This window comes from Choloepus didactylus, chromosome 18 (genome assembly GCF_015220235.1).
Source record: "Choloepus didactylus isolate mChoDid1 chromosome 18, mChoDid1.pri, whole genome shotgun sequence".
Taxonomy (NCBI): domain Eukaryota; kingdom Metazoa; phylum Chordata; class Mammalia; order Pilosa; family Megalonychidae; genus Choloepus; species Choloepus didactylus.
In genome coordinates this window covers 2,107,583-2,131,531 of record NC_051324.1, presented here as the reverse complement: position 1 = coordinate 2,131,531, position 23,949 = coordinate 2,107,583, and the positions used below count along the sequence as shown (strand labels likewise).

The following is a 23,949-nucleotide window of genomic DNA, read 5'->3' as shown; positions in this document are numbered from 1 at the left end:
TGACCTCGAAGATGACAGAATGGAAAATGAAAGCATAAAAGAAATGGGGAAAAAATTTGAAACAATCGAAATGGACCTCAGGGATATGATAGATAATATGAAACGTCCAAATATAAGACTCATTGGTGTCCCAGAAGGGGAAGAAAAGGGTAAAGGTCTAGGAAGAGTATTCAAAGAAATTGTTGGGGAAAACTTCCCAAATCTTCTAAACAACATAAATACACAAATCATAAATGCTCAGCGAACCCCAAATAGAATAAATCCAAATAAACCCACTCCGAGACATATACTGATCACACTGTCAAACACAGAAGAGAAAGAGCAAGTTCTGAAAGCAGCAAGAGAAAAGCAATTCACCACATACAAAGGAAACAGCATAAGACTAAGTAGTGACTACTCAGCAGCCACCATGGAGGCAAGAAGGCAGTGGCACGATATATTTAAAATTCTGAGTGAGAAAAATTTCCAGCCAAGAATACTTTATCCAGCAAAGCTCTCCTTCAAATTTGAGGGAGAGCTTAAATTTTTCACAGACAAACAAATGCTGAGAGAATTTGCTAACAAGAGACCTGCCCTACTGGAGATACTCAAGGGAGCCCTACAGACAGAGAAACAAAGAAAGGACAGAGAGACTTGGAGAAAGGTTCAGTACTAAAGAGATTCGGTATGGGTACAATAAAGGATATTAATAGAGAGAGGGGAAAAATATGACAAACATAAACCAAAGGATAAGATGGCTGATTCAAGAAATGCCTTCACGGTTATAACGTTGAATGTAAATGGATTAAACTCCCCAATTAAAAGATATAGATTCGCAGAATGGATCAAAAAAAATGAACCATCAATATGTTGCATACAAGAGACTCATCTTAGACACAGGGACACAAAGAAACTGAAAGTGAAAGGATGGAAAAAAATATTTCATGCAAGCTACAGCCAAAAGAAAGCAGGTGTAGCAATATTAATCTCAGATAAAATAGACTTCAAATGCAGGGATGTTTTGAGAGACAAAGAAGGCCACTACGTACTAATAAAAGGGGCAATTCAGCAAGAAGAAATAACAATCGTAAATGTCTATGCACCCAACCAAGGTGCCACAAAATACATGAGAGAAACACTGGCAAAACTAAAGGAAGCAATTGATGTTTCCACAATAATTGTGGGAGACTTCAACACATCACTCTCTCCTATAGATAGATCAACCAGACAGAAGACCAATAAGGAAATTGAAAACCTAAACAATCTGATAAATGAATTAGATTTAACAGACATATACAGGACATTACATCCCAAATCACCAGGATACACATACTTTTCTAGTGCTCATGGAACTTTCTCCAGAATAGATCATATGCTGGGACATAAAACAAGCCTCAATAAATTTAAAAAGATTGAAATTATTCAAAGCACATTCTCTGACCACAGTGGAATACAATTAGAAGTCAATAACCATCAGAGACTTAGAAAATTCACAAATACCTGGAGGTTAAACAACACACTCCTAAACAATCAGTGGGTTAAAGAAGAAATAGCAAGAGAAATTGCTAAATATATAGAGACGAATGAAAATGAGAACACAACATACCAAAACCTATGGGATGCAGCAAAAGCAGTGCTAAGGGGGAAATTTATAGCACTAAACGCATATATTAAAAAGGAAGAAAGAGCCAAAATCAAAGAACTAATGGATCAACTGAAGAAGCTAGAAAATGAACAGCAAACCAATCCTAAACCAAGTACAAGAAAAGAAATAACAAGGATTAAAGCAGAAATAAATGACATAGAGAACAAAAAAACAATAGAGAGGATAAATATCACCAAAAGTTGGTTCTTTGAGAAGATCAACAAGATTGACAAGCCCCTAGCTAGACTGACAAAATCAAAAAGAGATAAGACCCATATAAACAAAATAATGAATTGCGGTCGCAGCTTGGGGCGGGCAGCCACGGAACCCTCTGCGCTCAGCGTTGCTTGAGGGGTACCGGCAGCAGCTCTTCCCAGAGGCGAAGGTGAGGCGGGGGACTTGGCCGAGTCCCCGGCGGAGGCGTGCAAGGTGTGGAGGGCGGCGAGAGAGGGACGCGAGACACTCTCTTTTCAAGGTAGTAGAACAAAAAGCCTTTATTCAGGGGTGAGCACAAGTTATATAGGGTGGCATAGAGGGCGGGGTCAGTGTTAGGGGTGTGGGGTCCTTACATGGCAATGCTGAGGGGATAAAGGCTAGGATTGGTTCTGAGAGGGCGCGGAGGTCGTTTGGAAAGGGTGGGAGTTGCTCTGGCAATGGTGCATGCGCACTGGCGGTGGCGGGAGTTGCTCTGGCAACGGGGAGTGTGCGGGCAAGATAAAGGGGGCGGTTTTCTCTGGCAAGCTTCCTCTAACGGTTGTATTTTGGGTGAGGGAGATGGGGCCTGTAGCCGGCTCCACTTTCTCAGGCCCGGGGGGCTGTGGAGGGTATTACTGCCCATGCCCACTACCCTCTCCAGGGGCTGGCCAGGTTCCCTGGGGGGGGGCTGTGGAGGGCGCTACTGCCCGTGCCCATCGCCTCCCCCAGGGGCTGACCAGGTTCCCTGGCCCCGGCCCGCCAAGTTGGAACTCAGCACCAGCAACCCGCAATTCCCCCTTCTTTTTTAATTAGAAGAAGCAGCTCACAGGAGAGATCCGCCAAGGGATGAGGGAAAGGGGAGACCGGGGAGGGGAAAAGGATTGACGGCTGCTCAGAGAGGCTGGAGCTCGGCGTTGGTGTGGCGCCCGGGCGCTCAAGAGGGGCCTCGCTGCTTGCGGGATGGACGAGGGTGGTGACGCTGCGGAGGGCTAGCTTCTTCAGTAGAGGCAAGTCGTTGATACTGGACTTGCACAAATGATGAGAAGACAGCATTGGCCTGGCTTTTAGCGAGTTGGACAAGTCTGCGGATAACACAGGGCCCTAGGGTGAGAGCTAGAATAATCATTAGTAGGGGGCCGATGAGAGGGAGGAGGTAAGATTGGGGTGGGAGGAATTCACTGAGGTGAAGGCCGCTTGGATAAGGCCGAGGAGGGGAGAGGAGTAATGAGAGGGGGGCAGAAAAGGTTGGGGTGGTGGGGTTGGCGATGCGCTGTTTGCAGCAGAGGTGCGGCTGGAGGGCCGTGGATTAAGGGGGTTAAGGACTTTGTTGGGGCCAACGCCGCTCGGATCGGTGGCGGTGGGGTGTCTCTTTTGTATGGAGAAGAGACCACCCCAATCATAGCCCTCCATGTAGAGGCGGAGGCCATATGTGCGGCCACTAAGCCAATTGTCCTCGCCGGGGTTTTTAACCTTAAGGGTTATATTGCGCCAATTTGGCTTTGTCCATGACACTTGGAGGTGCTGATCTCTATTGGGAGCTCCAGACCATCCATAGGCCATTGTTTCACATCCCCAGGAGGGGCAATAAAAATGCGAGGGGTCAGCACAGCCTTTGCCTGTGGAGGGACAAATGTAATAACCAGAAACGAGGCCGCCTTGACATTGATTACGTAACCAATTATTGTTGTTTAAACCTGTGAATTGAACAAAATCACAAATGCTGGCAGTAAACGAAGGAGCCTCGGCTGTAACATTATAGAGGAGGTCCTTCTCTATCCCCCCCATGATATGGACTGTCCAGTTAAAAGGTTGGTGTAGTGAGTTGGCCTGGGTGGAAGAGGCGAGGGCAAGCATGATCATTAGAAGGGAAGCAATGCTTGGGTGGGGGTTACGGAGGTGCAGGGGGCTTGCTTTTGCCCGTCTGTATAGGCGCATAATCTCCATGATTTCTTGTCTCTCCGGGGGTATCTCCGGACTGGGCTCCCGGTCTAGGTGCAAGGTTGTCATCTGGTACACCGGGTTGCGGAGACGACGGCGTTCTCGTCTCGTTAGACGCGTGGCTGCTGGTGGCGGGTCGGATTGCTCTTCCTGGGATCCAGATTGGCTGTGATGCATCATCTGGGAAAACACAAGCAAACCCGCGCCCCTGGGCAAGGAGTGGGGAGGGACCCTTCCAGGCATTACTCTCTGGGTCCTTCCAGTAGACCATCGGGGCCTGGGTGGGCCTATACGAGGGCCCCCAATGTCTATGTAGGGGCGAAAGCCCTTCCTTATTGAATGTGAATAGGTTAAGGTGAATAAGGGCTGCTATGATAAGGTCCCCTGGAGTTGCCTGGGGGAGCATGGCCCTTTCTTTTTCAATTTGTGTTTTTAAGCGGCGGTGGACTGCTTCCACAATGGCTTGCCCCTGAGGATTATAAGGGATGCCGAAATGATGGGTGATGTTATATAACTGAAGAAAGGCCGCAAAGGAGGCACTGCGATAGGCAGGCCCATTGTCCGTTTTTATGTCCCAGGGGACTCCCATGAAGAGAATTCCTTGTCTCAGGGCCTTGATACAGTGTTTGGCCGTTTCCCCGACGAGGGGGAGCGCATAACACATGGCCGAGAAGGTGTCAATCATTACATGTACATACTTGAGGCGCCCAAAGGACGGAACGTGAGTTACGTCCATTTGCCATCTAGAATTGGGTTTTAGGCCTCGTGGGTTGACTCCCTGAGGTTGCAGGGGGCCAAGCGGCGCGAAGGGCACACAAGTTGCGCAATTGCGGACAAGATGTTTACAGGTGTCTAGGGGGAGGCCACATAGATGATGCAACGATGCAGCCGAAAAGTGAAACTTAGAATGCAATAACTTGGCCTGGTTAACAGCGTCCCCCGGAGGGGCCGCGGTGCGAGTTAGCATTGCTTGGGTATCTTGAGCTGAGACCGCTTGGTCTACTATACTGTTGCCATCAGCCAAGGGCCCCGGAAGGCCTGAGTGACTACGAATGTGGCTAATGAACCAAGAATCCTGTCGATGCTCCAAGATGCTCCTGAGGTCAGAAAGTGCTTTATCGATGGCCGAGTTCCCGGGGAAAATGGTGGAAAACGCGAGGACTCGGCAGACCTGATAAGTGTAGAGGCTGTCGGTGAAAATGTTTACTGGGTGGTCCCAGTGGGTGTTCAGCGCGTATGACACCACCAGGAATGAATGAAAAAGGTGACATAACTGCAGATCCTGAAGAAATTAAAAAAATTATAAGAGGATACTATGAACAACTATATGGCAACAAACTGGATAATGTAGAGGAAATGGACAATTTCCTGGAAACATATGAACAACCTAGACTGACCAGAGAAGAAATAGAAGACCTCAACCAACCCATCACAAGCAAAGAGATCCAATCAGTCATCAAAAATCTTCCCACAAATAAATGCCCAGGGCCAGATGGCTTCACAGGGGAATTCTACCAAACTTTCCAGAAAGAACTGACACCAATCTTACTCAAACTCTTTCAAAACATTGAAGAAAATGGAACACTACCTAACTCATTTTATGAAGCTAACATCAATCTAATACCAAAACCAGGCAAAGATGCTACAAAAAAGGAAAACTACCGGCCAATCTCCCTAATGAATATAGATGCAAAAATCCTCAACAAAATACTTGCAAATCGAATCCAAAGACACATTAAAAAAATCATACACCATGACCAAGTGGGGTTTATTCCAGGCATGCAAGGATGGTTCAACATAAGAAAATCAATGTATTACAACACATTAACAAGTCAAAAGGGAAAAATCAATTGATCATCTCAATAGATGCTGAAAAAGCATTTGACAAAATCCAACATCCGTTTTTGATAAAAACACTTCAAAAGGTAGGAATTGAAGGAAACTTCCTCAACATGATAAAGAGCATATATGAAAAACCCACAGCCAGCATAGTACTCAATGGACAGAGACTGAAAGCCTTCCCTCTAAGATCAGGAACAAGACAAGGATGCCCGCTATCACCACTGTTATTCAACATTGTGCTGGAAGTGCTAGCCAGGGCAATCCGGCAAGACAAAGAAATAAAAGGCATCCAAATTGGAAAAGAAGAAGTAAAACTGTCACTGTTTGCAGATGATATGATCTTATATCTAGAAAACCCTGAGAAATCGACGATACAGCTACTAGAGCTAATAAACAAATTTAGCAAAGTAGCAGGATACAAGATTAATGCACATAAGTTAGTAATGTTTCTATATGCTAGAAATGAACAAACTGAAGAGACACTCAAGAAAAAGATTCCATTTTCAATAGCAACTAAAAAAATCAAGTACCTAGGAATAAACTTAACCAAAGATGTAAAAGACCTATACAAAGAAAACTACATAACTCTACTAAAAGAAATAGAAGGGGACCTTAAAAGATGGAAAAATATTCCATGTTCATGGATAGGAAGGCTAAATGTCATTAAGATGTCAATTCTACCCAAACTCATCTACAGATTCAATGCAATCCCAATCAAAATTCCAACAACCTACTTTGCAGACTTGGAAAAGCTAGTTATCAAATTTATTTGGAAAGGGAAGATGCCTCGAATTGCTAAAGACACTCTAAAAAAGAAAAACGAAGCGGGAGGACTTACACTCCCTGACTTTGAAGCTTATTATAAAGCCACAGTTGCCAAAACAGCATGGTACTGGCACAAAGATAGACATATAGATCAATGGAATCGAATTGAGAATTCGGAGATAGACCCTCAGATCTATGGCCGACTGATCTTTGATAAGGCCCCCAAAGTCACTGAACTGAGTCATAATGGTCTTTTCAACAAATGGGGCTGGGAGAGTTGGATATCCATATCCAAAAGAATGAAAGAGGACCCCTACCTCACACCCTACACAAAAATTAACTCAAAATGGACCAAAGATCTCAATATAAAAGAAAGTACCATAAAACTCCTAGAAGATAATGTAGGAAAACATCTTCAAGACCTTGTATTAGGCGGCCACTTCCTAGACTTTACACCCAAAGCACAAGCAACAAAAGAGAAAATAGATAAATGGGAACTCCTCAAGCTTAGAAGTTTCTGCACCTCAAAGGAATTTCTCAAAAAGGTGAAGAGGCAGCCAACTCAATGGGAAAAAATTTTTGGAAACCATGTATCCGACAAAAGACTGATATCTTGCATATATAAAGAAATCCTACAACTCAATGACAATAGTACAGTCGGCCCAATTAGAAAATGGGCAAAAGATATGAAAAGACAGTTCTCTGAAGAGGAAATACAAATGGCCAAGAAACACATGAAAAAATGTTCAGCTTCACTAGCTATTAGAGAGATGCAAATTAAGACCACAATGAGATACCATCTAACACCGGTTAGAATGGCTGCCATTAAACAAACAGGAAACTACAAATGCTGGAGGGGATGTGGAGAAATTGGAACTCTTATTCACTGTTGGTGGGACTGTATAATGGTTCAGCCACTCTGGAAGTCAGTCTGGCAGTTCCTTAGAAAACTAGATATAGAGTTACCATTCGACCCAGCGATTGCACTTCTCGGTATATGCCCGGAAGATCAGAAAGCAGTGACATGAACAGATATCTGCACGCCAATGTTCATAGCAGCATTATTCACAATTGCCAAAAGATGGAAACAAGCCAAATGTCCTTCAACAGATGAGTGGATAAATAAAATGTGGTATATACACACGATGGAATACTACGCGGCAGTAAGAAGGAACGATCTCGTGAAACATATGACAACATGGATGAACCTTGAAGACATAATGCTAAGCGAAATAAGCCAGGCACAAAAAGAGAAATATTATATGCTACCACTAATGTGAACTTTGAAAAATATAAAACAAATGGCTTATAATGTAGAATGTAGGGGAACTAGCAATAGAGAGCAATTAAGGAAGGGGGAACAATAATCCAAGAAGAACAGATAAGCTATTTAACGTTCTGGGGATGCCCAGGAATGACTATGGTCTGTTAATTTCTGATGGATATAGTAGGAGCAAGTTCACAGAAATGTTGCTATATTAGGTAACTTTCTTGGGGTAAAGTAGGAACATGTTGGAAGTTAAGCAGTTATCTTAGGTTAGTTGTCTTTTTCTTACTCCCTTGTTATGGTCTCTTTAAAATGTTCTTTTATTGTATGTTTGTTTTCTTTTTAACTTTTTTTTCATACAGTTGATTTAAAAAGAAGGGAAAGTTAAAAAAAAAAAAAAATCAAGGAAAAAAAAAGATGCAGTGCCCCCTTGAGGAGCCTGTGGAGAATGCAGGGGTATTCACCTACCCCACCTCCATGGTTGCTAACATGACCACAGACATAGGGGACTCGTGGTTTGATGGGTTGAGCCCTCTACCACAGGTTTTACCCTTGGGAAGACGGTTGCTGCAAAGGAGAGGCTAGGCCTCCCTATGGTTGTGCCTAAGAGCCTCCTCCCGAATGCCTCTTTGTTGCTCAGATGTGGCCCTGTCTCTCTAGCTAAGCCAACTTGAAAGGTGAAATCACTGCCCTCCCCCCTACGTGGGATCAGACACCCAGGCGAGTGAATCTCCCTGGCAACGTGGAATATGACTCCCGGGGAGGAATGTAGACCTGGCATCGTGGGACAGAGAACATCTTCTTGACCAAAAGGGGGATGTGAAAGGAAATGAAATAAGCTTCAGTGGCAGAGAGAATCCAAAAGGAGCCGAGAGGTCACTCTGGTGGGCACTCTTACGCACACTTTAGGCAACCCTTTTTAGGTTCTAAAGAATTGGGGTAGCTGGTGGTGGATACCTGAAACTATCAAACTACAACCCAGAACCCATGAATCTCGAAGACAGTTGTATAAAAATGTAGCTTATGAGGGGTGACAAGGGGATTGGGAAAGCCATAAGGACCACACTCCACTTTGTCTAGCTTATGGATGGATGAGTAGAAAAATAGGGGAAGGAAACAAACAGACAAAGGTACCCAGTGTTCTTTTTTACTTCAATTGCTCTTTTTCACTCTAATTATTATTCTTGTTATTCTTGTGTGTGTGCTAATGAAGGTGTCAGGGATTGATCTGGGTGATGAATGTACAACTATGTAATGGTACTGTGAACAATCGAAAGTACGATTTGTTTTGTATGACTGCGTGGTATATGAATATATCTCAATAAAATGAAGATTAAAAAAAAAAAGACATAATGCTGAGCAAAATAAGCCAGGCACAAAAAGAGAGATATTGTATGTTACCACTAATGTGAATTCTGTGAAAAATGTACAATGTTTTATACTGTAGAATGTAGGGGACCTAGAGATACCAATTAGTGGAGGGGGAATGATAATCTAATAAGAACAGATAAACTATGGAGGGTAATCTCAATGTTATGGGAATGCTCAGGAATGATTAGGGTTTGTAAACTTTCTTGGATATAGTAAGATCATGTTGGAAGCAATAGAGTTATTTTAGGTTTTTTTTTTCTCTTATTCCTTTGTTTTCTTAGGGGTTGTTAATTTTCTTGGGGTATGGTAGGAACATGATGGAAGCAATGTAGTTATTTTAGATTATTTGTTTTTCTTACTCCTCTGTTTGGACATGGTTTATTAATTTTCTTGGGGTATGGTAGGAACATATTGGAAGCAAAGTAGTTATTTTAGGTTATTTGTTTTCCTTAATCCATTGCTTTCTTTGAAATGTTGTGGGGTTTTTTTGGTTGTTGTCTGCCTGTTTGTTTTTAATTTTTTGATAAACAAAGTTAAAAAATTGAGAAAAAATCAGTAGAAAAATGGGAGTAAAAACTAAATGACAAATAGGGTGGGATGGGGGGATGGTTTGGGTATTCTCTTTTCACTTTTATTTTTTATTCTTATTCTGATTCTTTCTGATGTAAGGAAAATGTTCAGAAATAGATTGTGGTGATGAACACATAACTGTATGATCATACTGTGAACAGTTGATTGTATACCATGGATGACTGTATGGTTTGTGAATATATTTCAATAAAACTGAATTTAAAAAAAGAAAAAAAATCAACTGGCAAGCTCAGACACACAGGTGAAAAAAAAAAAAATGCAACTAAATTGTTATGCTGAAAAATGAGAAATTTTGTATATATGTTACCAGTTTAAAAAATCAATGAAAGAAAAGATTGAATGTAGGAAGATGTTTACTGCAGTCTTATATATATCATGGCAAAAACCAAAATGTTCAACATAAAGGAATCATTAATTAAATGATGCTTCCTTAAAAAAAAAAAAAAAAAAATCCCATGTGGGGTGTGTGTGTGTGTGTGTGTGTGTGTGTGTGCGCGTGCATTTCTGTGGAAACAGAAACCCTCCGCCCACCTTGAATTCATATGGAAACCAAGGGAGCCCAAATAGCACAACAATCTTGAGAAAGAACCAAGTTGGAGGATTCGCACTTCCCAGTTTCAAAAACTTACATGAAACTGCAGTAATGAGAACAGTGTGGCACTGGCGTGAGGACAGACATGCGTCAAGGGGGCACAGCTGAGAATTCAGAAAGCAGCCCTCGCACATGCAGTCAACCGAGGTCCTGCAGGGCAGCTACGGTCTTCAGCGAAAGGTCAAGGTTCAAGGACTGTTCAAGGAAAGTCTTTTCAACAAACGGTGCTGGGAAAACTGGAAATCCACATGCAAAAAAAGGAAACTGGACCCCTACACCTCTCAGCATACAGAAAAATTAACTCAAAATGGATCAATGACCTAAATATAAGAAGAAAAACTATAAAATTCTTGGAAGAAAATACAGGAATAAATCTTCAGGATGTTGAATTTGGCAATGGTTTCTTAAATATGACACCAAAAGCACAGGCAACAAAAGAAAAAACAGATAAACTGAACATCAAAATTAAACACTTGTGTGTGTCAAAAACACTATCAAGAAAGTGAAAAGACAGCCCATGGAATGAGAGAAAATAGTTGCAAATCACGTATCTGATAAAGGTATACTATCCAGAACATAAAAAGAACCTGTACAACTCAACAACAAAAGAGAAAAATAACCCAATTAAAAAATGGACAAAGGACTGGAAGAATTATCATATGACCTGACAATTCCACTCCTAAGTATAACCCAAAAGAACTGAAAGCAGGAACTCAGGCAGATAATTAAACACTAATATTCACAGCAGCATTATTCCTGAGACAAAAGGTGGAAGCAACCTAAGTGTCCGTCAACAGATGAACGGATAAACACTATGTGGTATTCAGCCATAAAAAAAGGAATGAAGTTCTGACACGTGCTACCGCACGGATGGAGGAACCTCAAAAACATTATGCTAAGTGAAATACGCCAGACACAAAACTGACAAATAGGCATGATTCTGCTTATAGGAAGTACCTAGAATAAGCAAATTCATAGAGACAGAAGTAGAATTGTGGTTACCAGGAGCCAGGGAGGGGGGAGAGGAGGGAAATAGGGAGTTAGTGCTTACTGGGTGCAGTTTCTATCTGGAGTGATGACAACATTCTGGAGATGGTGATGATGGTTACACAACACTGTGAATGTATTTAATGCCCCAGAATGATACACTTAAAAATGGTTAAAATGGTAAATTTTTTGCTATGTATTTTAGCACACACAAAAAAATACTGTGTGCACACACCTATCACTTTCCATGGTTTCAGGGGGTCCATACAGATCTCTTGCAGTCTGTCCATGGGCCTTTCTGGGGGTGAATGTGACAGCAGGTGTAGGGGAAGTCGTCTTGCTCTATATTGGGGGGGGGGGCACAAACCAGGGTTGGGGGGCAAATCTGGCCGCTGCCTCGCCCATCCGACTACATAGCAGCCAGGGCTTCTCTCCCACCGCGACACACTGAATGCGAGTTGTAAAATATTTACCAGCTAGCCCTGTATATAAAACGTGTGCCGCCCTCTGCTCTACTCTGTCGTTTTAGATCTCCTCCGGCCAGGTATTGCCACCAGTCAAAGGTGAACCCCACAAAGCTTCAAAGTATAGCTCTGATCAATTAACCAAGGTAACAACCCCAATGATCATATAGCTGATAGTCACCATGTCAAAGAAACAAAACCACTCAACTGCTGCTCTTCCTTCCAACCATCTTAATGTCACCGTTGGTATCTTTCTGATCCCTCCAAAGCCTCGTGACAGCTCTCAGTTTACTCGCAAATCAAAAGGAAGACTGCTCACCCACCTTCGCCAATGGCGACTCTCCAGTTTGCATGCCACGAGTCAGCGGGGCTGCTTGTTCAAATGCACACACCTGGGACCCACCTCCAGGGCCACCAACAGTGGTTTCCCATGCTGGCTGCACCTCAGACTCACTGGGACCCCAGACCAACCGAGTCAGCAGCTTTCGAGGGGCAGGCCTGGAGAGTCGGTCGGAACGGCTCCCTGGGGACTCGAACGTGCAGCTGGGCCGAGAGCACCAGAGGAAGGCAGAGGGGCCCGTACTCTTTGAAACTGCGTTCACCTCCATCCTCAACTAAGCACTTCCTGTCCAATTCCAAAATATCTTTCCCTTCTCTCTCCTCCGTGCCACAGTCCCTGAGACCAGCCTGCTTTCCCTTCATCATCTCCCCGTCTGGTCCCATCTCCTGTCCCACCACTAACAGCCAGTTCCCACGTGGAAACCCCATGCACCTCATCCCCCGAGTCACCCTGCCTGGAGCCGTGGTGAACTATCTCCCTGAACTTCCTGCTACACGACTTTCCTTCCCTGATCACATCCGTTACTCAATATTCCTGATCCTTCCTGCCAGTGCTCAGTTAATATCTGTGAATGCTCCATGGCTGTTCTACTCATTTCTTCCCCTTCCAGGGCTTGGTGACTCCTTCCCACCACTCTCCTCAAGCACAAGGGTTCACCCCACTTTCTATACCCCTCCAAACCCTGCCTTTCTTCAGGGCTCAGCTTAGGACACCGCTGTGCTGCCTTCCCCGATCCCCTCACTCTGAAAGACTGATAACCACGTAGAGTGCACGTTAAGTCAGTATTTAATTAACTCACTCCTCCAAACCACTGGTCATACCAGACTCTACAAACGTAAATACAGGCTGTGCTGGTTTGAATCATTTATGTACCCCAAAAAAGCCATGTTCTTTTAATCCAATCTTGTGGGTGCAGACTTATTGTGGGCAGGATCTTTTGATCAGGTTGTTTCCATGGAGATGTGACCCACCCAATTCTAAGTAGGGCTGTCTGATTACATTATTTCCATGGAGATGTGACCCCACCCATTCAAGGTGGGTCTTAGTTAGTTTACTGGAGTCCTCTGTGAGAGGATAAAAGGCAGAGACATCCTGAAGAGAGTTCAGAGACATTTAGAGAGAAAACACCTAGAGACACTTTGGAGACAGCTATTGAAACCAGAACCAGGAGAGAAGCTAAGAGATAAAGTCCAGAGTCTGTGACGGAGAAGCAAAAAGAACCCCTAGATGCTTAGAGAGAAATACTCTGGGAGAAACGGCAAAGACGGACAGAACTAAAAGAGAGGAGCTAAGACAGAAGCCTAGAGACATTTTGGAGAAAGCAACGGAAATGAGACACTAACCGTGGGAGAGGCCTGGTGGACTCTGGCCACGTGCCTTCCCATGTGACAGAAACCCCAGATGTCATCAGCTTTTCCTCAGAGAAGCTACTGTCTTAGTTGGGACATTTTCATGGCCTCAGAACTGTAAATCTGTGAACTAATAAATCCCATCGTAAAGGGCAATCCATTTCTGGTATTTGGCATTTTGGCAACTTTAGCTCACCAGAACACAGGCATACCTTGTTTCATTGCTCCTCATCTTATTGCACTTCGTAGATATTGCGGTTTTTACAAACTGAAGGTTTGTGCAGCCCTGCATTGAGCACGTCTATGGGCACCATTTTTCCAACAGCAGGTGCTCACCTCGTGCCTCTGAACCACATTTTGACTAAGGCATGTACCTTCTGTTTTAGACACAATGCTGTGATACGCCTAACGGACTACGGTACACTGTAGACATAACTTTTATATTTGTGGGACTCGCTGGATTGCGATATCCGCTTCACTGCGGTGGTCCGCAACCAACCCACGTTATCTCCGGGGTCTGCCTGGGCTGCCTGCCTTGATCAGCAAGGGCCAATATGCAAAGGGTCTCCAGTCCCGTCTCAAGGCATCAGTGACATTCTCTCAAAACCACAGACTGCTATTTTGACTTATTCTGTTTAAGCATGTGCCACAATTAAGTAGCTATTTCACCAACCAATCAGCTGGTCATTTAAGTGGGTCTAGCACTGGCCAACCCCAGCTCCCAGTGGACGTTCTGCAGAGGACTTTTTTGAACTAACTGATCAACTGTTTTGTCACAGATGCCACTAGGATTTTCCTGGGGGGAGGGAAGCAGGGGAAGCAGTGTGCAACCAGATGATGCGACTCTGTATCTGAATAAAACCCACGACCGCACACCTTCACGGTTTCCTGGATCTTCTGCACGATCTGGCTCTGCAGGGCTGGCTCGCAGAGGACATAGTCGGGAGCAATGCAGGTCTGGCCACAGTTCATGAACTTGCCCCAGGCGATGCGTCTGAGGAAACAAAACCCCAAAAGCTCTGGGATTCTGCCTAATATTCAATTGCTACATACTTCTGTGTTGTTCTGAGGTTTTGCTGCTAGAATGTATTCTTATCTTTACTCGGTATCTTTATGAAAAACAAAGCACATTTTAAAATTTCATCTCTAAGTCAGCTGTTTGGAACTTAGAATGATTTTCCAATCGAGGCAGGAAGTTACATGTGGCAGGGAAGTTCTCCAGCTGGCTCATGGAAAAGAGTCCTTTATAGGCCGCAGAGTCACTGCCTGCTGCAGGGGGAGACGGGAAATGGCCTCCCAACACCCCCTTCCTCCTCCTCCAGCCATAAGGACTTCCTGGATGACAGGAGTAGACTCTGCGTCTCCGGGCTGTGGCTCTGGGTCCTGCTGACAAGCAGCTTAGATCCGGGGCCAGGCTGCAAGACCTCCCTCCTCACTCCGGATGCCATTCCTGGGTTCAAACAGAAGTCCACAGACTTCTGCCCACAGAGCCAACCTGGATTCCGGGCCATCTCTCCTTCTACCTAACTCCTGTTGGCGCCCCATCTCTGCGGGGAGAGGCAGCCACACCACCCAGAGGACAGAGCCAGCTCTGCGTCTGGCACTTCCTGGTAGCTCAACCTGTCAAAGCAGAGAGAACCTGAAACCTTTTATTCTCTAGTTCCCAGATGCGAGATGCTATTCAAAGTCACAGATGAGTAACACCAGTGTTGTCAGCAAAGGAACTCAGTTAGGAGATCAGCCTAATACCCTTTCCACTGGGAACTGATTTTATCGGGCACCCGCAATATTTTATTTTACCTACTTCCTGGATCATCTGTCAACAGTGCAGTAAAATTTCTTGACAAATCTATATATCCTCTTGAGATAAGCAGGACTTTTTATTTCTAAAGACAACACATGCGGGCAAGAACTATGGCTCATCGTTTCTGACAGTGGCACGGATGCACAGTTTGTGATAGAGTTTTCTTACCCTTGAGGATCTCATCCACCGAGCTTAACGATGTATCTCAGAGCCACCAGGCATGGGGTTCAAGGACAAAGAGGAGACAACAACCTGCTAGGAAAAGCCTCTGCTGTGCAGGGAAAACCAGAGAGCAATCTCACCTGCAAGCAACGTCCAGGTCACAGTCTTTATCAACATAACACGGACTCTTCCCGCCCAGCTCGAGAGTCACAGGGGTCAGGTGCTTGGCAGCGGCTTCCATGACAATCTTTCCAACTGCAGTGTTTCCCGTGTAAAGGATGTGGTCGAACCGCTGCTTCAGGAGCTCTGTGGTCTCCGGAACACCACCATTAATAACAACATACAGGTCCTCAAAGAGAGGGAAACACAAACACCTGAATGGCCAAATTAATCCTGTTTCCTAACACCAGCAATTTCTTTGTCAATACGCATACTCAGTATTCAGTAAAACCAGGTGAAGCCTGAGGCTGGTCTGTCTGAGGAACGCAAGAGGCGGCCGACCGAGGACAAGCAGAGATCGGAGTCCGACGGCACCCGGGAACCATCCCCTCACAGTGGAAGTGACTCAGAGAATCCATCCCTGTTATCTACACAAGCCACAAAGGCGCACAAAGAAAGAGAGCAAACAGTCGGACTGGCACAGGGAAAATATCTGAGAAGGAGGCTGCGGGAACCGAGGATTTGGGGGAGAATATGGCTGACGCGGGTGAGGACACGATAGGCTCTTGGCACAAGACAAGGCTTGAGGCATGGAAGGAACCAAATAAATGTATAAAGAATGACCTGTAACCCACACACTGGCGGCTGAGAGCACCTGCTTTGAACTCAGGCAGATTTGGAGAGAATCCAGGCTTTGCTCCTCACTAGCTGACGTCACCTTGACCCTCAGGTTCCATGTCTGCTACTGGGGGAATCTGTTTAGCTTCCCTGTTTAGATGTGCTGTGCAATTAGGAGCAGTTGTTACAAGAGAAAACTTCTTGGACAATAACAACAAGAAAAGCAAGGCCAGAGACCAGCTGGCAAAGAAGACAGGAGAAGGAGATGGTCAAGGGATTCTGATGTGCAAGTTCGAAGCAAAAGCTGACTTGTGCACCTTGTGTTTCCACTTTACTTCACTCTTTAAGAGATCAATTCTCATTCAACTTTACAGTTCAACCACCCAACATACGTTTCAAGTTTTAACTTTCATACGGCTGAATCTGCAGAGCAAATGTGATGGACCGCCTCCCGCCCCGCCCCACCCCAGCAAGCCAAGTAAGGCAGGTAAAGCATTGTTAACCCCATCTGAACCCCCCAGTGAGGGGCAAAGTGGGACCTTAAACCTCCGTCTTCTGGGTCCCAATCCTACTTAACCCATGGCCTGTCACTGTCTCCCATTTCACCTCTCTGAACTGGATGAGCACAGCTATAGAAACAAAATTATTCCATGGGCTGCCACCAGAGTATTGAAACAATGAAGAGAACAACATTATTCCAAGAGGCAGAGTTGACCCTGGGCTATTACAAAGTAACGTGTACATGGTGTAAGTGTGAGATTTTTCAAGCTGCCTTTCAGTGGAAGCCTAGTGAGGCCTCCTAACTGCAGCAATTGCATGTAAAACTTAGCAGTCCCCGTTTCACGGTGGCATCGTAAGCTTTCTCCCTGTGAGGGCAGAAGATCCTGATTCAGACCAGCAGGTGAACCAACCCATGGGATCAGATCCTTTTGTTCACTCAGTTTTCCAGACTTAAATGCCAGCACTTTAACTCAAAGTGCAGGCCCACCCCCTGGTTCCAGAGGTCATTTTGAGTAGTTTTCATGCCACGAACATGCCCCTTTGAAACGCAAGAGTCCTCTTATATAACCAACACCCTTTAGGCCAAGAGAGATCGTCAGCAATGAAAATATGCTAGCACACAGCACAGCATGGCACTTGGCCTTCGATAAATATTTACTGAATGAATTAAGCTAAAATCGCTTTTTTAGATCAAGCGATGGTTAATCCAGACAGCCCCATGGCAGAAGAGGATTTGAAAATACCAGGCGTATACCTATGAGACCATGGGCCAAAATAAACTGGAGAACGACAATCGTTTAGTTATTTCATGTTATTTTGGACTTTTAACTTCTTTTATTAAGCCGATTGTTGGAGGCTTAAGGAAACTGCAAATGGATGCCCTGCCAAAATCACAAGCATCAGGAAGATCACATATGTGTTTCCCATAATAAACAGAAGTATTGAAGGTGGGTCGAGACATTCTTACCGGATCTAAATACTGAGGGAGGAGCGTAGCCAAGATCTCGGCTGTATTCGCGCTTACTTCAGAAGGCTTGACAATCACTGCATTTCCTAAACAAAGCAAGAAAGCAGAAGAGTACTGTCTAATACTTGAGTACCTCTAACAGCTACCCAAATGGGCGTTACTGTGGGGAGTCCAGCCACTCAAATTACTGCTTCAGCTCTTACTTCTCCGCCTCCTTGCACTGCCTAAGAGCTCATCTTGCTTTCCCTTCCCTTCTACTTTCTCCATCTTGAATGCTAACTTCAGGTCATTTAACAGTAGCGTTCCCCACTCCTTCAGCTTTTCATCACTTTCTTCCCTCCCCACCCTTGGATTTTTCCCTCTGCCCTGAAAATGTCAGGTGGACAGGCCTTCTTGAGATGAAGTTGTTGATCTGGATTCTGCAGAAGGGTTAATTTCCTGGCATCTGCAATACACCCAAGCCCTTACTTGAATGAAGAAACTCGTCAGACAGAAATCAAAGCGTGCACCCAAGATCAGAGCTGGCAGTGAAACCACATTGAAATACAACATCTGACTCCAAACTCCTGGGCCTGTCGACTCAAGATGCCTTGGCACCTTCACAGGTTCATCCTGTGGGTTCCTCAAAAGACAGTCACCTTGCAAATCTCCTCTGGAGCCCATTTTTTAAAATTAGGGTTTTTTACGAATTCTCAATACACTGTTGGTGTAAACCGACGCAAACCACCAAAGCAAATGTATCTAATTCACCACTGCAACCCACATGAAAGAATAAACCCGTCTAAAAAGGAATAAGGACTGAAACTGGCACCACACCTGCTGCGATGGCACCTATCAGAGGCTGAATGATGAGGACGAAGGGGTAGTTCCAAGCTCCAATAATCAGTACAACTCCCAGGGGCTCTGCGTGGATATAGACCTCATCCAACATGGTGAACAGGTTCTTCTCAGCTGGTGTAGGAGTAACCCATTCCGGCAGCTTCCGCAGCGCATTATCAATTTCTCCAAGGATGCCAATGACTTCTTGACTGTATGCGTTTAATTCACTCTGTTATAAGAGATACACAGTTAACCTTACACAGTGATTATGACTCACCCAGGTGGGGTACACTTGCACTAACAATGACTTACCCTATCACACGAGCTGGTTTGCCATCCACATTCCTTTCCCACCCTCCAAACCCTCAATAAGGACATGCGAACTTCCTCTCTCTTATATCCCATCCCTCTAAGTTCTTCTCTACTGATCCAAAGCCTTTAAAGTCAGATTGAAAACCTCCCCTCCTTCAGGAAAACTTCCTGATTACTAACGGCCTCCCCTGATCACACTTTAATTTACATTCCATACCAAATTTCCTTTCAACGTGTCTTAATATTTCACCCTTAAAACACTGGTGTGCACCCATATCCACATATGATCTGTGGATGTTTTGTTTCTCAACCAAATTAAAAACCCTCCAGGGCAAGGATCTTCTTTCTTTAGTGTTCCTGTGCAAACATATATGCAAACATCTGACACTTGCAGAGTAAACGGCTCACAGCCTTTCTGGACTTCTAACGGACCTGTCTTGCTTATTTGATACCACAGTCCCACTCCAGCAACAGCACCACAAAGGGAGTGTTAATAATTACTGCTGTTACAATCTTTGGTCAGAGGAGGTGGGGAAGGGAACCTCATAAAGCCAGAGCAAGGCAGATAAAAAGCAAGATGGCAGCCATGTTATTGGAAACCGGGGGACCCTATTTACACCCGCAACACCCTCTGTTTAACCTCAACAATCCACAGCCTGGTTTCGGAGCAGGCAGTAGGGTATGGCATCATCCGGGCGCTCCTGAGCAACGGAGAATCTCAGCCCCCACCCCAGAGCCGCCGAACCGCAATTCCTTTTAGCAAGCTCCCCAGGTGGCTGTCACGCGCTCGCCTTGGAGGGGCCCTGACCTACATACAACACACAGCCAGGAAGGGCAATCTGGGCGCCGCCACCGCCACAACAAACACGCCGTCCCCAAAGGAACCACACGCCAAGCTAAAAGCGAAGGCTGCACGGAGTTAAGCTGGCACACACTCCTGACTTCCAGAATACACAGAGGTCCTTCCTGCGAACGAGTGAGATAAAAGGGCGATAAATGCCACAGAAAAAGGGGCAGAAAGAGCACACGCGGCGATTCGCACTGGAGGCGCCCCGGGGGGCAGGACACACCAGCACTTCCGCGCCTGCAAACGGGCTCGCCGGGGCGGGCTGCAGCCGGGCAGGGTGGAGGATGGAGACAGGCCAGGAGACACTCCCACGGTGCCCGCGCAGGCCGAAATCCAAAGGGTGCGAAAGAGAAAAAGAAGGAAAGAAGAAGAAAGAAAAAAAAAAGCAAACCGGCGCGCGGGCGGGCGGGCGGGCGGCCGCGGGGCGCGCACCTTGCACAGGTCGGCGGCGATGGCCGCCAGGATGTCCTCCTCGCGCTCCTGCACCATCCTCCGCAGGGCCTCGAGCTGCTGCACCCGGAACCGCAGGGGTCGCGACCGGCCCGACCGGAACGCGCTGCGCACCCGCTGGACCTGCTGCTCCATGGCCGCGTCCTGAGGAGAGAGGGGAGGTCGGCCGGCGCCATCACCGACCCCGCGGCCCCGGCCCCGGCCCCGACCCCGACCCGCCCGGCCAAGCCCGGGACCCCGCGAGCAAGCCCCGGCTCGCACCTCGCCCGCCGCCCGCCGCGCTCCGGCCTCCCCGCCCGCCGCCGCCGCCCACTGCCCGGTCGCTGCCCGGAGGGGCGGGGCTCGTCCCCGCGCCGCGCGCCCATTGGCCCGCGCTGCCCACGTGACCGGGCCCCCCTCAGAGGCCGCGCTCTTCCTTTTGGTTTCCAGCCGCCATCTTGGGGCCGCTCGGGGGGTGGCGGGGCGGGGGCCTGAGCCCAGGCCGCGGGGGAACGGGGCAGCCCGCGCCGACGCCCCTCTCCTCGGCCGCCCCGGCTCCTGCGCCCCCCGCTGCCTCGACTGTGGGTGGGCCGGGCCGACCCCGGGGGCTTGTTGGCAGCGAGGGCTGCGCCCCGTGACGCTGGCCCGGGCGTCGGACGGGCGGGCCGTCCCCTGAGGTGTACAAGAAATTGCCCCGTTTCTGCAAGCACACTGGCCTCGCCGTAGCCTAGTTGGCAGGTGCAGTGTTCTGATCGTAATCTCCTCCTGGACGTTTGGCACGTCCCCATCCGCCCGAGGCTCGCTCCTGGTGGTCTCACCCATAGCGCGTACTCTGCTGGTTCTCCTTGTACCGCCCCGACCGGGGCCTCTGGGGTTTCCTTTGTTGGCTCTTTCTCCCCTCCCCGACCTCTTAAAGGGTTCAGGTGTCCCAAGACTCAGTCTGCGGTCACCTGGTCATCCCAGCCCATCGACGATGGACAGAGGAGGCTTTAGAGTCTGTCTTTAATCCCAGCCTTTCCTCTGAAGTCCAAGAGGTATGTCCAGCTCTAGCCTGTTCCACTCCGTTTGAATGTCTAGGGGGCATCTGAAAGGTAACAGGTCCAAAATAGAACTTTTGCTTTACCTTCTTCCCACCAAACACATCTACTCACACTGCACTACCTCCTCCGGGGCCCCTGTCTCATTTATTCTGTTTACTCGGCCAAAGTCCTTGGAATCATCCTTGACCCTTCTTTTTGGCCCTATCTTCAAAAAATCCATTGAACCCGACCACTTCCCCTCTAGCCCAACCATAATCATTTTCCACCCGAAATACATAACAGCCAGTAGCATCCTAAACGGGATGCACTTCTGCTTTTGATCTGGGGGGTTATTTATCTGTCGTTTCTCAGCTCCAAACCTGCCCTTTTATACTGAAGGAGTTTGTACACTGCATTTCTCAGGGTCTCATGCCAGCTGGCTTCCTATGAAGTTCTAGCGTAGGAGGCACTACTAAGAGATGAGACATCAGGAGTTTTCTGTTTCTGGATTCAGAACTGAGGCAGTTGCTGGCCACTTCTGTAGTGGCAGTGGAGATAGGCTGATTCCCGACTCATAGCTCCTAACTTGGTCCAGATGGCACCTCTCTAGTGGATAGAGAACGGCAGCAACCGTGCCTCCAAATTGCACAGGAGCAGGTACAACCCCATGGGCTCCAGCCAGGGGTATTTTTGGCAGTTTCTGATCTCTGCTATCACCCCATTCTTCATTTTGCTCTTCCAGATCATCTATCACTCCTATAAGCAATTCCCTATATTAAATTGTCTCTGCATGAAACACCTAGAGAGGTTTTTCTTTTCATGACTAGACCCTTGCTGCAGCCTGTTGTCCTCTTGGCTGTCAGTGATTCTTTGAGAAGGTGCCCTGACCGTGTTCCTTTCCTGCTCAGAACTTTCCAGTGGCTTCCTGTCAAATTTAGGATAAAATCCAATGCCTACACCGTGTCCTATAAGCCCTGTATATCCTTGCTTCTGGCTGCCTCTTCAGACTTAACTTTCCATGATTTGTCCACTGAATTCTAGCCAGAGTAGCTTCCATGCCGTTTGCAGAACTGCCCAAGCCCGTTCTCACCTCAGGGTCTTGGCATTCTGCCGATTCCTTTCCTAGGGTGCTCAGCTAACTTTCTCACTTAATTTAACCTCTGTTAAAATGTTACCTTCTTAAGGAAGACTTCCCTGACCATGTCTTAAATAGCAGACTCTGCTACTCTCTGTTGCTTACCCTGCTCTACTTTTCTTAATAGCATGCTTTATTTTTCTAAGTATATGTTTGTGTCTATTTGTTTATGTCTGTCTTCCCCACTGAAATGTCTTACAAAGTCAGGGACTTTGTCTTTCATGTTCATTGTAATATCAATACCTGGAAAAGAAATTGGCCCATAGTAGGTACTCAATACATATTTTAAAAAGATAATAATGTTTCCCCTTTATCAGAGAAGTTGTGGGTTTACAGAACAATCATACCTAAAATACAGGATTTCCATACACTACCCCGTCACCAACACCTTGCATTTGTTACAACTGATAATAGCACATTTTAATAATTGTACTATTAATTAAAGTCCATGGTCTAACTTATGGTTCACTGTGTAGTGCAGTTCCATGGATTTTTTAAATAATTTTTTATTCTGTTATCACATATACAATCTAACATTTCCCCTTACAATCATGTTCAGATATATATTTCAGTGCTGTTAATTGCATTCACATTGAGCTACCATCACCACCATCTAATCCCAAAACATTTCCACCACTCCAAATAGGAACCCTGCACATTTTTAAGCCTTAACTTCCCATTCTCTATCCCCACCCTGACCCCTGGCAACCCATATTCTAGATTCTGACCCTGTGAGTTTTCTTATTCTAATTGTTTCAAATCAGTGAGACACACTCTTGTGTCTAGCATATTTCATTCAACATGTCTTCGAGGTTCATTCATATTACCGCATGTATCAGGACTTAATTCCTTTTTACTGCTGAATAGTACCCATTGTATGTATGTACCGCATTTTGTTTATCCATTCGTTGGCTGGATACTTGGGTTGCTTCCATCTTTTGGCTATTGTGAAAAATGCCACTGGGAACATTGGTGTGTAAATATCTGTTCAAGCCCTTGCTTTCAGTTATTTTGGGTATATACATAGTAGTGAAATTGCCAGGTCATATGGTAGATCTGTACTTGGTGTGTGGTGGTGATTTCATTGGCTCATTGCTACTTAAATCAGTGAGTATATCATATTAAAAAAGCAGGAATGTTTTAACATCTGATTTGAATCTAATCAGAGTAGAAAACAAATTATAAAAGCCCATTTTAAGATTCTGTTTCTCGAGAACCACTCCCAGTACCAAGTTGTATTAGTTAGGATTCTCTAGGGAAACAGAATCAATGAGAGGTATCTGTGGCTATAAAATTTATAAAAGTGAGTCACGCAAATGTGGGTATGCACGAGTCCAAATTGTGTAGGGCAGGCAGCAAACTGTCAACTCCAAGGAAGATGTCCAATGAGCTCCTCAGGAAACGAACCGGCAACTTCAACAAACTCCTCAGGAAACGCTTCACTGGGCAGCCAAAGAAGAAATGAAGGTCCTCTAACTGTCTTGCTTATAAGTCTTCAACTGATTAATTGGATTAAATCCAGCCAATTGCATTCTCTCGTTGTGGAAGGCACACCCTTTGGTGAGTCATCAGTCACAGCTGCAGCCAATTGACTGATAATTTAATAAACCAGCCTGTTGGTTTATTATCCAGCCACAAACATCTTCACAGCAATTGTTAGGCTACTGCTTGCTTGGCCAGACAGCTGGGTACTATCACCTGGCCAAGTTGACACATGAACCCAACCATCACAATAGGGGAAGTTTAGAGTCATATATATATATCACCAGAAGGAAAGCCAGAGGTTAAAACATGGGACTGTATAACTCAGTAAATCTTGTGAAGATAATGACTGTAATCAACAATCACAAAT

At 45.9% G+C, this 23,949-nt stretch overlaps 1 protein-coding gene across 2 annotated transcripts in view; it reads right to left on the bottom strand.

Moving 5' to 3' along the window:
- The window catches only part of ALDH3A2 (aldehyde dehydrogenase 3 family member A2), a 36,381-nt gene extending 16,029 nt beyond the window's left edge, over positions 1-20,352 (bottom strand). The window contains exons 1-7 of one of the 2 annotated variants that reach the window (XM_037810606.1): positions 20,226-20,352; positions 19,947-20,108; positions 18,353-18,584; positions 17,537-17,622; positions 15,432-15,640; positions 14,202-14,319; positions 2,669-3,937 (exon numbers count right to left, since the gene is read on the bottom strand). In XM_037810606.1, coding sequence (XP_037666534.1) covers positions 2,945-3,937; positions 14,202-14,319; positions 15,432-15,640; positions 17,537-17,622; positions 18,353-18,584; positions 19,947-20,099 — 1,791 coding nt within the window. In that variant the 5' untranslated portion in view covers positions 20,100-20,108; positions 20,226-20,352 and the 3' untranslated portion in view covers positions 2,669-2,944. Of the gene's footprint in view, positions 1-2,668; positions 3,938-14,201; positions 14,320-15,431; positions 15,641-17,536; positions 17,623-18,352; positions 18,585-19,946; positions 20,109-20,225 lie in introns of those variants that run through there. The other variant, XM_037810607.1, reaches the window with a different exon arrangement.
- Between the last annotated feature and the right edge of the window lie 3,597 nt (positions 20,353-23,949).